At 41.1% G+C, this 15,759-nt stretch overlaps 1 protein-coding gene across 2 annotated transcripts in view; it reads left to right on the top strand.

The window, feature by feature from the left end:
- The window catches only part of LOC138198222 (plexin-A2-like), a 75,170-nt gene that overhangs the window by 38,235 nt on the left and 21,176 nt on the right, over positions 1-15,759 (top strand). The window contains exons 5-15 of one of the 2 annotated variants that reach the window (XM_069149512.1): positions 30-130; positions 2,711-2,834; positions 3,691-3,844; positions 4,829-4,925; positions 8,202-8,316; positions 9,616-9,816; positions 10,494-10,590; positions 11,832-12,031; positions 13,635-13,786; positions 14,920-15,037; positions 15,571-15,707. In XM_069149512.1, the coding sequence (XP_069005613.1) occupies positions 30-130; positions 2,711-2,834; positions 3,691-3,844; positions 4,829-4,925; positions 8,202-8,316; positions 9,616-9,816; positions 10,494-10,590; positions 11,832-12,031; positions 13,635-13,786; positions 14,920-15,037; positions 15,571-15,707 (1,496 nt within the window). Of the gene's footprint in view, positions 1-29; positions 131-2,710; positions 2,835-3,690; positions 3,845-4,828; positions 4,926-8,201; positions 8,317-9,615; positions 9,894-10,493; positions 10,591-11,831; positions 12,032-13,634; positions 13,787-14,919; positions 15,038-15,570; positions 15,708-15,759 lie in introns of those variants that run through there. The other variant, XR_011178256.1, reaches the window with a different exon arrangement.

Here is a 15,759-nt window from a genome sequence, read left to right as displayed (position 1 = left end):
TCCACTTGTGTGTCATTCCTCTGGTTCAGGTGGCTCAGGTACCTGTGGAGGCTTGTGAGCAGTACAGTACATGCGCTGAGTGTCTGAGCTCCGGTGACCCCCACTGCGGCTGGTGTGTCCTCTACAACATGTGAGTCTGTTGCCTTTATCTGCTTCCTCCTCGCATACACACATCAAAGCAGCGAGATTAAACCCCCAAAATATTTTGTTTAGCAAACAGCTTCTAGAAAGCTAGGAACAAAGCTAAGCACGTGGTCGTATGAGTTTAATATAAGATACTTGTTGTACTCCCAGGAGTTCACCATTACCAACAGCTGGCAGGACCAACAGCAAACCAGGAAGTGGTCGCTGGACAGTGTGATCCCTCCTAAATAGCGCTATTCAGAAACGGCATGCACACCAGATTTTATTGTCTGTTGGCCGAGGGGACGACTGGTGTTAATGGAGGGAGGAGGGATTAGCCCCGCAGTCGCAGCAGGTGTGCCAGCTGCATCTCTACATACCCGGGGAACATTTTGGACCTGACGGAGCGAGCTTATCTCTTCCATCTTAATTATGTGACCCCAGGTTAGCTTGCATAATACCTCGATATGGAGCAAAGGGGATTCAGAAGATTAAAACCCTGTTTGAAGCTGACCTCAGCCGGGGATTTACGGCCGTCACATCATATGACGTCTGCATTTCAGCGAGCAATATCTCGATGGTGATCAGCATTATTTAAATTGCAGCTCTCCATCTTTTTCAAACAGACAGTAAAGTGACAATAAATTACTTTTTTCTGTCCTGAGTGCTGACTTTGTCCAATTACACTGTATATTTAAATTAATGCCGAACACTTATCAGTGACTTGATAGGCTGCTGGTCCCTGAAGTAACCCAAAGAGAATCATGATCCCTCACACTGCAGAATGAGGCTACTTTATTTTTTTGCCTATTAATCCAGTCTCGGCTCTTTTTCCAACTCTCTGAATGACTCTCAGAGTGCCGTGCAGACGGCTTTCATGATCTCACTTTCCCACCCCTGGCACAGAGCACCAAAGCACCTACCTAACACAGAGTGTGGGGGGGCGTTTGTGAACATTTAAAAAGCCTGAAGGAAAAGGGAACAAATGGTTCCATCAGACAAAACACGGTGAATAAAAGAGGCAAAAATAAAAGGCAATGAAAGACAGTCAGAGATGAAAGGCGTCCTTTTCTTTTTTTTGCCTGAGGCACTTCAGCTGGTGAGCGGTCAGAAGGTGACCATCTATGCTCATGTGGCTGTGGTCCCCCTCAAGGCACCGAGCCAGCAACAGCTATCACCACGTTTCCAATCCACCTTTATATTGTGTTGTAATTACAGCAGAGGCCTCGGCGCTCTTTGAGCTCTCTCAGGAGGTGGCACCGCCTCAGCAGCATCTCAGAGTGTATTAAGTACCGTCTCCCCTCACTGTGCGCATTACACGTTTAAAAGAAGAAGATGGTGTACGGACAAAGTACTCTTCGAGTTTGCTATTACAATTTAGCTCTACAGCTGAGAGACCCTTGTTTTTTTAATGCAATGTTTATGTACAAGTACAACCCGCCTGTTACTATCCGAGCATGCAGAGAAGAAATTGTTATGACGCCTCATTTAAAAGACATCATTACTGCAGCCATCTCAACAATGAATCCCCTTTTTATAAAACCTGACAAGTTGCTAAAAGTTTAAACATCCTTTCCTCTCCTTACACGTACTTTAACTTCGCACTTCTCTCTTACAAGATTATTCTAAGGTCACGTTATGCTGCTGACCCCTTCCCTTCTTTCTTTTAATTGCCTGTAGGGATCTAGGAGTTGAAGCTTATTCTACGATTGTATTTTTAATTTGCAGCAAAAAAAAAAAGCAAAGACAAAATTTAAGTAAAAAAGGTACGAGACCAAGCATCAGAAAGCCAGAATGTTCAGTAGCAATCTGACCATGCATAATCCAATGTAGTGATTCATTTAAAGTGGAATTAGAGAGACTTATAAATAGTTTTACATATTACATATTTTATATAATATACAAAATATCTATTTGTCAGTAGCTGATAGTGTGACGAAAGAAGCAGATATACTGTAGATGAACAGATGTTTCATCTAACCTTTAACCCTTTAGCTTTATTTGGATGCTGTCTAAACCATTTACAGCCACTTGCAGCTCTGTGCAGCTTCAGTCAGGCGCTGCTTTGAGCTAAAGTAGATGCAAATATCTGACGCTGATGTTATGCAACTATATTGTTATGTTCATGTTAGCAGGCTAACATTTCCTAATCGTCACTAAACACAAAATATAGCGAAAACTGATGGTAGTGTCTTTACTTTGGTATTTTGTATATTCAGTAGTTGTAACCTAAACTTTTAGACAAAACTTAAATGATGATGGATTAAATGTTAAGGGATCAGTGAAAGGAATGACTGTACCACATTTTATGGCAAGACAATTAAAAGAATAATTTCACTCAAAACTACAAATGTTACCTCAAAAAAGAAAAGAAAAATCACCAAATTTATTAGTATTCATCTTTTGGACGGCATGAATCTTCCACATAAAACTTAACTGCAATCCATCTAATACTTGTTGAGATGTTTCAGTCTGGAGCAGAGTTTTAGACCGATCAACCACCATTCACTTCAATCACTGAGGTTTATCACTGAACTTGCTGCACGATCTTATAAAAGTTTATTTACGAGTCTCTCCCGCCCCACAGGTGCTCGAGGAGGGATCGGTGTCCGCGGGCAGAGGAGACCTTCCGTTTCGCGACTGACATTGACCGTTGTGTGAAGGTCATTGCTCACCCAGACAGCATCGCCGTATCAGCACACAGCGTCCCTGTGAGTCTGTTTATCACACAACCAATCACCGCACTGCCACTCCACTCACAATGCCGCTGTTTATAAGCAATCACTGGGAGTAGCCTTGTACTGCCACACGTACAGTAAGTATTAGCCGGGGAGAGAAGATTAGTTTTGTGAGAGGTGAAGTGAGACAGGAGGGTGATTCTCCCTGTAGGGCAGCCACTGTATTCAAAACATGTATTGTGGAATGGGAGAGAAATGTGATATATATATATATGTAGGAGTTTTGTATCTTTTTTTTAGCACTGTGCATCTGCCAAAAGGTTGACTACATTTTCTAAAAGCTTAATTTAGCTGTGTACGGTAGCCAAGAGCGTGGAGGACATTGGGAGCTAAGTAATATTATCTTAAGGGAATAGTTCATCAATGTCGGTCTTTTTCTCTGGTAGTTTATTTTAGCACAAAGATTGGAAAATGGCCAGCCAATGAATAATCCGGCACACACTTAAATCTCTCCAAAACCACAAAAAACTTGTCATTTTTACATTTTGGTTTTTGCTTCGATGAAACAAATTAGATATAAGGTGTTCATTAGCGACCTTTACAGGTGCCATTAGGTGAACTTGGGATCTTTAGGACAGAACCAGTTGTTTTTCTGTTTCCAGTCTTGGTGCTAAATTAAGCTAAACAGGTTCTGGCTGTACTGTAAATTCCTACTTTATTGTTCTGTCATAGGAGAGGCATCTTTTCAATGTCCCAAAGTGACATTTTCCCAAACAATTTCTTTAACTCGATGATAAAATCTGTCACATTCCTCAACCACTGTACATGTACAAGTGTATCGGGGTGTTAAATCTTCCCTCTCTGCTTTTTTTTTTATTTTTTTTTTTAGCTTCTGCTGGAGGTGAATAATGTTCCAGACCTTTCCGCTGGAATAACCTGTTCATTTGGCCAGCAGGCCAGAGTGGAGGGCCACGTCAACGGGAACAGGGTTATGTGCCTTTCCCCGGCCGGGAAGGAGGTTCCTCAGATACCAGAGGGACAAGGTGAGCTCCGATATCTGATCTAAAAGCAGACAAATAAAATATAAAGTTGTACAAGGACAGATACAGGAGATCATTCCTGCCCACTGCCATAAGACTTTACAATAACTCACCTCTGGCAAAATCCATCACAGTACAATAACACTGTTGACTGTGTTTCTTGGTTGCTTGTATATTATATATATAGATATATACTGTACTGTATGTGTATATATATATATATATATATATATATATACATATACATATATATATATATATATGTTGACTGTGTTTATTGGTTTGTTGTATATAATATATATAGATATATAATGTACTGTATATATACTGTATATACTGTGCATTTTATATTTTATATTTATATTTTTTACTGCTATTTACTGCTATTTTATTTTATTGCTTTTCTATTATATTATTCTATTCTATTATTTTATTCTATTGTTTCTATTATTGCTTCTGTATGTATGCTGCTGTGGCGAAAAAATTTCCCCTCGGGGATTAATAAAGTATATACCTACCTACCTACCTACCTACCTACAGTAAAAAGATACAGCCCAATTTACAGGCCGGGGTTGATGCCAATGTCAGGTGAAAGGCTTAAAATATCAATAATCCAGACTCTAATAAAAACAACCTTCATTTAAGAATGACCGCCTGGCAATTTTTTGTTTATCGAAGGAGTTTCGTAAGTACCAAGGAGCTGGTGAATTTCCTCCAAGCAAATACAGTAATCCCTCAATTGAAGTTTCTGACTGAAGGTTTTATAACGACAACAGCAAAATGCCCTTCCAGGACCGCAGACACCAGGTGGCTCTTTACAGGAATGTGATAAAAGTATTAACATTTCCTTCTCATTTTGACCTCCTCTTTCCGCTCATTGTTTTCATTCTTTCACCCATCCTTTTTTGTCTCTCTTCCTCACGCTCATCAACTCTCGAACATATTTCCCCCCTCGCTCATCGTGTTCTCTCTGGGCTCCTCTCTCAGACTGGGCTGGCGTAGAGCTTCGTCTGAATTCAAAGGAGACGGGTCAAATGGTCGCCAGCACGGAGGTGAAGTTCTACAACTGCAGCACGCATCAAATGTGAGTCCAGCCCCTCCCCCCACCTTTGATTTGTTCAATAGATGGAAGAGCACAACTTAATTTAGGGCAATGATGTACTGATGCTCACAACCCCACTTAAGATCGGGCTGTTAGATAACCTTGGAGTTCAATTTATCTGTCAGGTTTCATTTAAATCAACATGATGCATTTGCTATGGCCTGTTTGTTTCGACTTTGCTTAAACTGCCGGTCGGTGTGCTGACTGCTGGCAGCTATCAGTACAACTAACTACAGTTTTACTCACATTTCAATGAACATGATTTTATTTTCTCCAAGGAATTTTATCCACACTTAAATGCTCTTTATTATACACATTAGAGGTGAAACCACTGGTCTTTTGATTAATCGGAGGATTTACTTCTGAGATTGTTTGTCATTTATGAAAAAAAATCCTTTTGTTCTCTGAAGTGTTTAACTTATTTGTACAGCTACCTTTTGTTTCACTTGGTAATTTACTCTTCGACACCTCTGGGTCTTGTTACCAAAGACACACCGGTGGCCACCTGCTGAAATGACTTCTTTCTAAGAAGGTATAAAGACTGTAAGAAAAATGACAGGGAAAATCATCTCTGCTTTCTATGTGCTGCTGGAATCAGCAATGCAGCAACCTTTAGTTCACACTTTGTCATGCTCTTTGAAAAATTTCTTCGACACTAGTTGATAAAAAAAAAATATATATTTTGATAAACATGATCTGTTTTGTTTATATGTCAGGCAAAAACTCCCACCATTATGTGGGTGCTGCTTCCCCACTGTGACAATTTGCTGCTTTGCTCTGTTTAATATCATCATAAGCTTATTATTTTAGAAAAAAAATTTGGACTGTTGGTGGGAAACATTTGAGGACTCAACTCTTGCCAGAGATTTGTGTTTGCATCTGCTATAAGATTTTTTTTTTTTTTTTTTTTTTTTTTAAACATTTTCAGCCTTGCTCTGGGGCCTTGGGGGGAGGTAAAATTATGTAAAGTGAAACTGTATTTAAATACCATTCAATATAAAGCTTCCTAACCAAGCAGGGAAGCTGCTCTGACTCTGAGCCATTATGCAAATGTCAACTGTATTTCTCCTACCAGTAAACTATGACAGGAGTCTTTTTTTTTAAGAGTAACAATTACAAACACTGCTATAAGCGCAGATCTTATTAGGGTGAATACCAATTAGCAGCATGTGTCAGCTTTAAAGTCTAAAAATCAGCAACATTTTTTTACAACAACATTAGACAGTTAACAAAACTCCAAAGAAGTTAAATTACAAAATGCGGAATTAATGACTTAAATGACCTTTATTGAAAAATTGACCTTTTCATCCATTTGAAGTGAGTGCAGAGTAATATTTCCTCTCTTCTTTGAGTTGTTCATGGGATTTCAGCTGATAAAACAAAAATGATTTTATTTTGTTATATTGCTTGATTTGTTTTTAATTGCTTCTTTCAAATCTATCTGATTTGTTTGAATTCTTTCTGATTTGCCACACTTTGCTCAGCTTATTTTTGGTATAAAGCAGCTCGCGGGTCGGAGACCCTGGGTAGCTCGTTAGATACTGGTTAAGTATGTGTGTGTTTTGAGTATCAATTTCTTATTGTTCACATAAAATAAGCTTATTTAGCTGGTTTAGTGGAGCTCAGCTATATGAATAAATGTTATAATGTAAGAGAGCTACTCATGTAGCTCAGACACTTTCATTTTGACAAAATAGCTCTCAGAGGAAAAAAGGTTGGCGAAGCCTGATATAAAGGAATAGACTTGACTTGATAGTGTTACAATCTGACTTCCCTAACCTTAAACTGCAAATTAATTAAACTGAACAAAGAGCTCACAAAAGCTGGATTCATGGACCTACAATGCATTCACTGTGGGGAGGACCATTTCGATTGATGGAGTATTCATAACCAAACCTGGGAAATTAGCCAACAGTGGATACATGAGCCTGTCCACAGTGCTCTTTGACTGCGACATGAATGCCCCAATATAACCGTATTAAGCAATTAGAGAGAAACAGTTGGAAGCTCATCATATCCGCCCCACACCAACACGGCCTCCATTAGCTGCGGGGTGACCCCGTGTACTCCTGTGATTAATATTTCAGACCAAACACACTCCTAACCCCGCACCTCTTCTCCACCCCACCACCACCACCACCTCAGCGTCACATTACCCTCCATAATTAATTATCCAGTGTTTGCAGCACCCTGCCAGTCCAGTTCTATTAATACCCAACCCGCTAAATTCCTTTCCCACACACACACATTTTTATGTCCATACAGGCCCCGGGCAGCTAATTAATATCAAAATTTAATGACGCTCTGCTAGATGTATTGGCATTTGCAACTTGCTATGAGCTGCAGTATTGGAGTGCTCCTATTGGCTTTATACATTCTTCATGGTTTCATCTTATTGAATAACCAAACTCAGCCATAGTGCATGGATCTCTTTTCTTTTTCTCTTCTCTATTATACACAGCCAAGCCCATGACGTCAGCAAAGGAAAAAAGAGCATGTTCAATTTTAATCTCTTTAGTTGCTCTGTTGGTATATCAACAGTCGTGCATCACCCGTCACTGTTGTATCACCATCGCCTCCCTGTTTGTTGACCAAAAATGTGATTAAATCTGGTCCAACTTTCAGCACGACTTTAATCCACAACTGACCGCCCGCTGTAGACGACTGAACCAGAGCCAAAGATGTTGCACAATTCCCATCAAAAAATCCATCAAATATTCAGTTGTTCCTTTCAGTCCCAATTTTGTACATAATCCAGAGTTTTCAAAAAATGCACTGTTTTTGCGAAAGTCATAATGCACCAAACTGTAAAAAAGATCAGTGAATCATACAATGAAAAGCTGGGGTTGCTGTGCATTGAACAAGGGCACTGTAAATCCTTGGTACAACATGTTTTCTATTACACTGCTTAGGATTGCTTCAAATGCCAGTGACACTTTAACAATTACTCCTCTGCCAAAGCCTAATGCTCAAGGTAATCTATTGTCATCTACAGCAAACATTCATGCTGCTTGCAATTAAAATGAGCACATCAGATCTTTCCATAAAACAGACTGACAAGTTCAATTCAGCAGGAAGTTACGATCCTTAATCAGCCACCCCTTTACAATCGACTGCACCCAGGACGGGACTATGCAGATGATGGGTACGACTTACACACAGAGTAAATGTAAAGCATCTCAAGATGCAAGCGGTGTCGTTAAAATGTCGCACACTTAAGTGTACAGTATGCAGTAATGTGTTAATTTTGTCCTGCAGGTGTCTGTCTTGTGTAAACAGCACTTTTCGCTGCCACTGGTGTAAATATCGCAACCTGTGCACGCATGACCCAAGCAGCTGTTCCTTCCAGGAGGGGAGAGTCAACGCCTCAGAGGTACATTAACATGAAAATACTGCAGCTAATTAAAATGTTGCTTCCAAGAGCACAATTTATTTGTTGACATGTGGTACTTTTTCTTTAAAGGCACAACGCAGGATTAAAAAAAAAAAAACATAGTTCTACTACAAAAACAAATTAGAAGTTTACAGCCTCGCCAGCAGTTGTGGGAGGCTGTATAGGACAGGGAGGGTTGGAGGTAATGCCAGGAGGCCAAAATGTTCACAATAACAACGCTAATATGCTGATACTAAGCGGATACAATCCTCTTTACCATGTTCAGCATGTCAGTTTTTAACATGTTAGAATGCAAGCATTTGGCTGGATGATGGCTGAAAAGTCAGAGGGAAGCCAAAGTAATACAAAATTAATATGAATGTCTATTTCCAATTTCATGATAATCCATCCAGTAGTGATTCAGTCGTTTTACAAAACTAATCGGACAACAAACTATAAACGGAAAGCAGAACACTTCAGGTGGCAACATCTTGTTTCGTTGCCTCTGGATTTTGCATTCATATGCACATATCTGTTTATAGAGATTACAAACGTCATGAGAATTTATCATCAAAAAGTTCTGTATAAATAGTTGGACAAAAATGTGTTGCCAATATTTAAAATTTTTGGATATTTCACTGGATACGTGAAAATAGTGGTGCTAGATGAAGCTTCATGTTCAGGGGACCAATTAGACACCAATTTCATGGCAGATATTTTAGTTTGGGCCAAAGTGAATGACCAACTGTGTCTGCGATTCCTTGAGCCACACCCCTTAAAGTGCTAAAAATAACTTGTAAAGCAGTTTACAAATATGCTGCAAAAAGAAAATATTTCAAGTAATAATAATAAAAAAAAACTAAATAATCTGACAAAATGTATCGTCTTTAATAAACTAAAATGGTAAAGTACGTTAGTTGCAATGGAGCATGGTCCTACATCTTACACATCATTTACTGCAGAAGAAAATATAACATGCACCATGTCCATGCAAGTTACATTTAGATTAGTGATTTATTCCTCCTATTAATCCTCGTGCTACATTAGATGTACCTGTTTATGTAACAGACTCATGAATTAGTGCACGTACACATGTTCAAATAGAGAGACAAATACATATATACTGTAGAAGCACTGTGGATAAACGGCTCAACTAGTCTGTGGTGGAGAAACGTTTTATGTAAATACCACGTATTATGGAAGATATTAAGACTTAACAGCAGGGACAGCATAAAAAATAATGCATGTTTGCTCACTGTAAATAGTAAGATTATGTGTTTTTGTATGTTGCTTTCACAGGACTGCCCTCAGCTCCTTAACTCTGGACAAATTCTCATCCCGGCTGGCGAGGTCCGGCCCATCACCCTGCGGGCCCGAAACCTTCCCCAGCCGCAGTCGGGCCAGCGGGGCTACGAGTGTGTGGTGAACGTTCAGGGTGTCAGCCACCGTGTCACAGCGCTGCGCTTCAACAGCACCAGCGTGCAGTGCCAGAACAGCTCGGTATGACCTCAAACACTCCCAGTGGGAGTCTCACAGCTGTCAAATGAGGCCGACAGCTGGGATGCTGTGTAGGCAAGGTACATAGGGTACATCAGCATCAGTGAATACCGCCCGAGGTGTTGAGAATACTGAGGAGAAAGTTAAGGAAGGGGGAAGTGAAAGTGATGAGGAAAAGTGCAAAGCATGTGAGAAAAGATGAGAGTGATGTGGAAGGTAAGAACAGAGGGAAAGATAAGGATTATTATTGTATGGCATAAAAAGTTACAAAAAAAAGGATGGAAACCATGACTACATGACCTCATCGATAAACTTGATTTGGTAACACTAACTTCTGGGTGTGAAGAGGAAACATGATTTTTGTTTTTTTGACCCAATGCAAATCACAGGCTAAATTTCAATTCAAAGCATACCTTGCTACTCTGTGACAATGAATGAACAGGCCATTTTCTTCAGATGTGGATCAACGGCCACCCCAGCCAGGGTTTACGTCCCTACATGTCAAAAGGGAGAGGAGCAGACAACCATGGCAGAAATGACAGATGGTTAAAAGCCTCGTCTCTCAGCTGCCCTTTCATCCTCTCTTTTCCCTACTCTGTCTCTCTCTGTATCTTTTTTTCCTACTGTATCCTCTGTCTCTCTTTGACTTTCCTCTCTAACTCTTTGTTTCTGTGTTTCAGTACATGTACGAGGGTGTGAAGATCAGTGACCTGGCGGTGGACCTCTCCATCGTATGGAACGGCAATTTCATCATCGACAATCCCGAGAAGATTAAAGGTGCCTCTGTCATCCATCACTGCCAGGCCTGAGCACTGTAAAGCACTCAATACAGTGGGGATAGATGGGTCATTGAGAGCACTTCAAGCACTCTCAAAGGGCCTTGAGAGAAAGTTCACAATAGCAGGGAGTGTTATCAAAGAGCCCCCAATCACTTCTCCGGCCCGAAAGGTTGAAAGGTGAACCTTCATATCTTTTTAAGGGTGCTCCTATCAATCGACCATCGATCATGATCGGCCGATATCAGCTCTAATAGGTTTGATCGGCGGTCTCAAAAAAGGCTGATTAGAGGAGGCGATCACATGATGTAAAAGTCTCTGCATGTGGCTAAAGTAGCTTCACTAGTCTGGCAGTTATTCAGGTGTCTGAAAAAGTTGTTATTTTTCTTATTAATAAAAAAAAGGATAATGGCAGTGATTTCCCCGACCCACTCAATCCCCGGATACGTGGGCTGCTTTCTGACATCCTGGCTGCTGGGTGCAGGTTAAGGAGTCAGCGACTCTGAGCCACAGACAAAGTACCACAAGCTGCTCCCTGCATGCTCTGTATGCTGAATTGTTGGATACAGATGGAGAACATAGCGGAAGCGGCATCAGCAGCAGATGAACCTCTACCGACCGGAGCCAGTTGTCACACGAAGCGGAAAGCCGCGTTTTTTTGGCAGGACAAAAAAAAGTCAACTTTTCAGCACAGCAGGGAATATTATGGAAGAGAACAGAAACAAACTATCTGGCAAAAACTCAGAGAAGCTTGTATTTGTAAAGAAAAATGCATCGTTGCATAAAAAGTAAGCTTTGAGAAGTATGAATGATATATAAATGATACTGATCTCGATCCAACCCCATCTCTGAATGACCTGTTCTCAGAAGCTGCTATCATTTAAGTTTTATCTCTAAGAGAAAGAGTGGAATATGTTCCACCTGTTGCCTGCCTATAAATAAACATTTGTCAATCCATGATACTTTATTATCTCCTAATTTTGATACATAATGTACAGTGTTGTTAAAAATAGTTGAATAAATGAACTTTTTAAGGATGTGATCTGATTGGTCGATCAGTTTGATCAAATTGATCAAATTTTGTTCTTTCTGGAGCATATATTACGTAGTGTTTTTTTGCTTTGATATCATATTAATAGAAGTAATATCATATGTATTATGATAACATCAGTATTGGAATATAAAATTACTTGTTTGATATTGTGACAACTGACCAGGTTGCTTCTGTGTTGTCCTTTACAGTGCACCTCTACAAGTGCAGTGCCCAGCGGGACAGCTGCGGCATGTGTCTGCGGGCGGAGAGGAAGTTCCAGTGCGGCTGGTGCAGCGGCGAGGGTCGGTGCACCATGAAGCAGCACTGTCCTCCCATCTCCCCTTACGCGAGCCGCTGGCTGGACCTTTCTGCCAGGAATGTCAAGTGCACCAACCCACGCATTACTGAGGTCTGTTGTTTGCTTTGGCTGTTGGCTCGTCCTGTCACTGAGTCATTCAGTCGATCCGTCAAGTTTAAACATACAGTGAATTCAAATTATGCAAACACAAGATGTGAGATTCTTTAAAGCCAAGTAGTTGGTTGACTTTTGGAGTAAGCTGTTTCTGCAGAATGGGGAAAGTTATACTCATTTCATAAGTTTGAACTGTCATGCCAATTAAAACAACAGGGCTCTGATGTGTTTGCTGTTTCCTTCTTTCAAGAGCCGGCACTGTCAACACAAAATTGCTTTACATTTTTCTAGCAGCATTTCAGAAGTCCTGAAGTTGGCAAAAAAAGCTGAAAAGGTGGAGGCTGCGCTTAGCAAAGTCCTGTTTTTGGTGTTTTGTTTGTCTTGTAAAGCCAGACTTGGGTGCAAAGCATGACTGGCAGCGAAACCACGGTGAACTCGGTTGTTATGGTGGCTAAGGACACTTAACTTCACTCCACTCCAAGACGGCAAGTAGAGATAGTAAAAAATAGTTTTGATAGGTAGACTTCCAATCAGGATTGTTGGGTGGTACTGTAAAGTGGGAATAGAGATTTCTTAATCTTACATAATCTTACTGATTCCAAAGGCCCATAAAGAATACATTTGTTGCGATACATAATGCATAATGACTAAAATTATGAAAAGTTTTTACTTTCTGGAATCAAATCTTGCTCTCTGTTCAGGTCTTTACTGGAAGATACGGGGAGTAAAGTATTGAAATATCTGTCCCCTAATACTGTATCAGAGAACAGCTTCCCATCTCACACTGTCAGATATACACAGTGGTCTTTACTGTAAATATCAACAATAAACACATTTTTTATCTGCAGTCAGCTTCCAGTTTCCCATCCAGGTGTCTGTTTACCTGAGACTTGCATTTTGTTCCACACCAGCTGAGCACCTTAAGTGCTTGACAGCTAAACGAATCCAGTCTGTTTAGAAAGTGGTGATGGATCTTTTAAGTCTCAAACTCCTGTTCATTCTCTTGAATGAGGCACAGTGGGTCAGGCACAGAGATGCAAGGCTTCTTCCACTTCAAAGAGCGGGGAGCCTTTGATGTCCCTGTCACATTATTACTGTTTCTGAAGGAGCAGCAGCAGAATGAATCAACTAGCGAGGGCTGCTTGGTAGTGGAGTGAGTGTTGCTGCAGCATTGCTCCTGTTCTGCTCTGTGGGTCCAAAGGTTTCCTGCTGGGATGGTTAACTTTACACGGGAAAGGAGTGTGAATGGGTTTCTCAGGGCTTTGTTATTCACTGCTTTATTCATTAAAATTTGTTTTGAATGTCAAGGTTTTTGGAATAAACCTAGTCAGTATGCAAGTTGAGTATTTCACGCTGACATGGCTACCTTTACTGAACATTTGCCTCCTAAGATTAAATGGAGATTACACGGACTGTTCTAAGGATTTAGGTCATATATATTGAGGGATAGTATTTTTGGACTAAAGCTGCCAATCGATATTTGTCATAGTAAATACACTGCAGGTTTCAGAGTCGTCGGCAGGTAAACAACACGTAGTTGTGGTCAAAGTCCTCAAATCTTACTTTATGTCACTATCATTTCCCTTTCCTTCTAATGTAGGTGAGCCCAGTGGCAGGGCCACTAGAGGGGGGCACACTGGTCACCATCCAGGGCCTGAACCTGGGTCTGTCCTTCTCTGAGCTGGAGGGTAATGTGGAGGTGGCAGGAGTGCAATGCACCCCACAGGAGGAGGGATACATCACTGCAGAACAGTAAGAGAGACTCCTACCCAGACACGCATGGACCGATACTCTACCTTACACAGACACGGAGTCACACACACACACACACACACACACACACACACACACACACACACACACACACACACACACACACACACACACACACACACACACACACAGACGTAAACACATGCAATCTCTCTCTCTCTCTCTCACACTGTTTTTGTCAAAGACACTAGTGCAGTGTGTGAATAAGCCGGATACCCCGCGATGCCTCATCAGGTTGAAGGATTGTGTGTGAGGCTTTGCATTGCTCTGGTGCAGTCAGAGCCAAAGGAAGAGACAGTCTTTGTGTCGTCGTCGTTATGAGGCTGTCGGCGCAGCTGTAATTGAAATGCGCTGCATGTCGCTGACTGGAGAGACAATCTGTTAGCCATGTGTTTCTCTCACAGCCATGTAATGCGATTGGGCTCTGGCTGCAGGGACTTTATTTATATCCTTGTAAAAAGAAGAAAAAAAAAAGGAAAAGAAAAGAACATGCCAGCAGAAAATTGGAAAACTCACGTGATGTATGAATAGGAGGGCTGGACAGGGACGATTCATTGGGTGATCTTATTGTATCGGGGGAAAGAGTTTCTTGCGCAGAGCAGTGCGTTCGGCGGTGCCGTTCATTTGGCACACACAGTGCTTTGAAACATGGCATTACAGCTGTTACAACCATTAATTTCAGCATGGGGTCAGTTGCTATAATGACTTATTCATGGCGTACTCTATCTTATTGACCTGACAGGCAATACTGATTTATCGAAGAAACTCTCATGTTGTCATGGCAACCGGAGGTAATGGTGGGTAGCAATCGTGCTGGAGATGGGGAGGGGTATAGTTTATCATTTGAGTTATATTGCTGTTATAGGTTTCCCATTAGGAAGAAAGATGGCCCTCTGTATTGACCCACAACTTCTATGAAAGTCCGCCTCAATCACAGTGTCCGGCACAGACCATCTTCCACCGGTGGAGTTCATAACAAATGGGATACAGTGCAGTGATTGTTCTGTGTGTGCGCACGCCCGGCCGGTGTTATTACAAGTATGCATGACGCCTGTGTTTTTGTGCACCCACATTTTTTGTATTTGTGCTTTTTTTTTTTTTTGTCTTGACAGGATTGTGTGTGAGATGGCTGCAGCTCCAAAAGGAAGTGCACCAGGTCCAATTAAGCTGTGTGTTGGCGAATGCAGACCGGAGCTCCGTGCGCAGTCCTCCCACCTCTACTCATTTGTGGTAATTCTTACAGTGAAACACTTTGTCCATTTGTTCCAAAACAAACAAAAACATTAAGGCGTTCGTAATGAATTAAACTGAAAGTGTAACCGTAGGTGAAAACTAACCAGTTTGATTTATTATGCAATCAATAATAGGAGATGAAGACCGAATAAGACACAACTTATTTTAGGGCAGCGCAGGCTGAGCATAGGAGAGTATAAAACATTATTATGAAGGAATTTCCAAATGTTTGTTCACATACGTTATTTTTATTTCAATCGCTAATGAAAAGAATGGTGGAGGAGGTTCTTGTTGTTTTCTGAAGATGCTGTGTAATATTTATGTCTTTTGATAGGGGTCATATTCATTAAACTATTTACCCTTTGGTCCATATTTCTTGAACAGTTTTGTTGTTAACATTTAATTTCCAAGGCTTACTGAGCCCAGTCTGGAAGAACGGGGATACTCAGGATCAGACAACCAATAACACTATGTATTCTCCGTTTGTATCTATGTCGAATGAAACATAAATGAAGTCTGGTCTTCCACAGATCCCTACAATGCTGGCGCTGACCCCAGGCAGAGGGCCTGAATCTGGGGGCACCAAGGTCACCATTGTCGGGGAGAATCTGGGCGCTGGCAGCACTGTTAATGTGTACTTTGGTAATCAGACGTGTGAGCTGTACAGGTGAGTCTGATGATCAAACTGTATAACCTCCTGATCTTAACATTCTTTTAAG

The sequence above is a fragment of the Embiotoca jacksoni genome, unplaced genomic scaffold (genome assembly GCF_022577435.1).
Source record: "Embiotoca jacksoni isolate LCO1_2020_lvr unplaced genomic scaffold, fEmbJac1.0.p SCAF_1, whole genome shotgun sequence".
Classification (NCBI taxonomy): Eukaryota; Metazoa; Chordata; class Actinopteri; family Embiotocidae; genus Embiotoca; species Embiotoca jacksoni.
The sequence above is the reverse complement of the archived record's forward strand: the minus strand, read 5'-3'. Positions and strand labels throughout refer to the sequence as shown.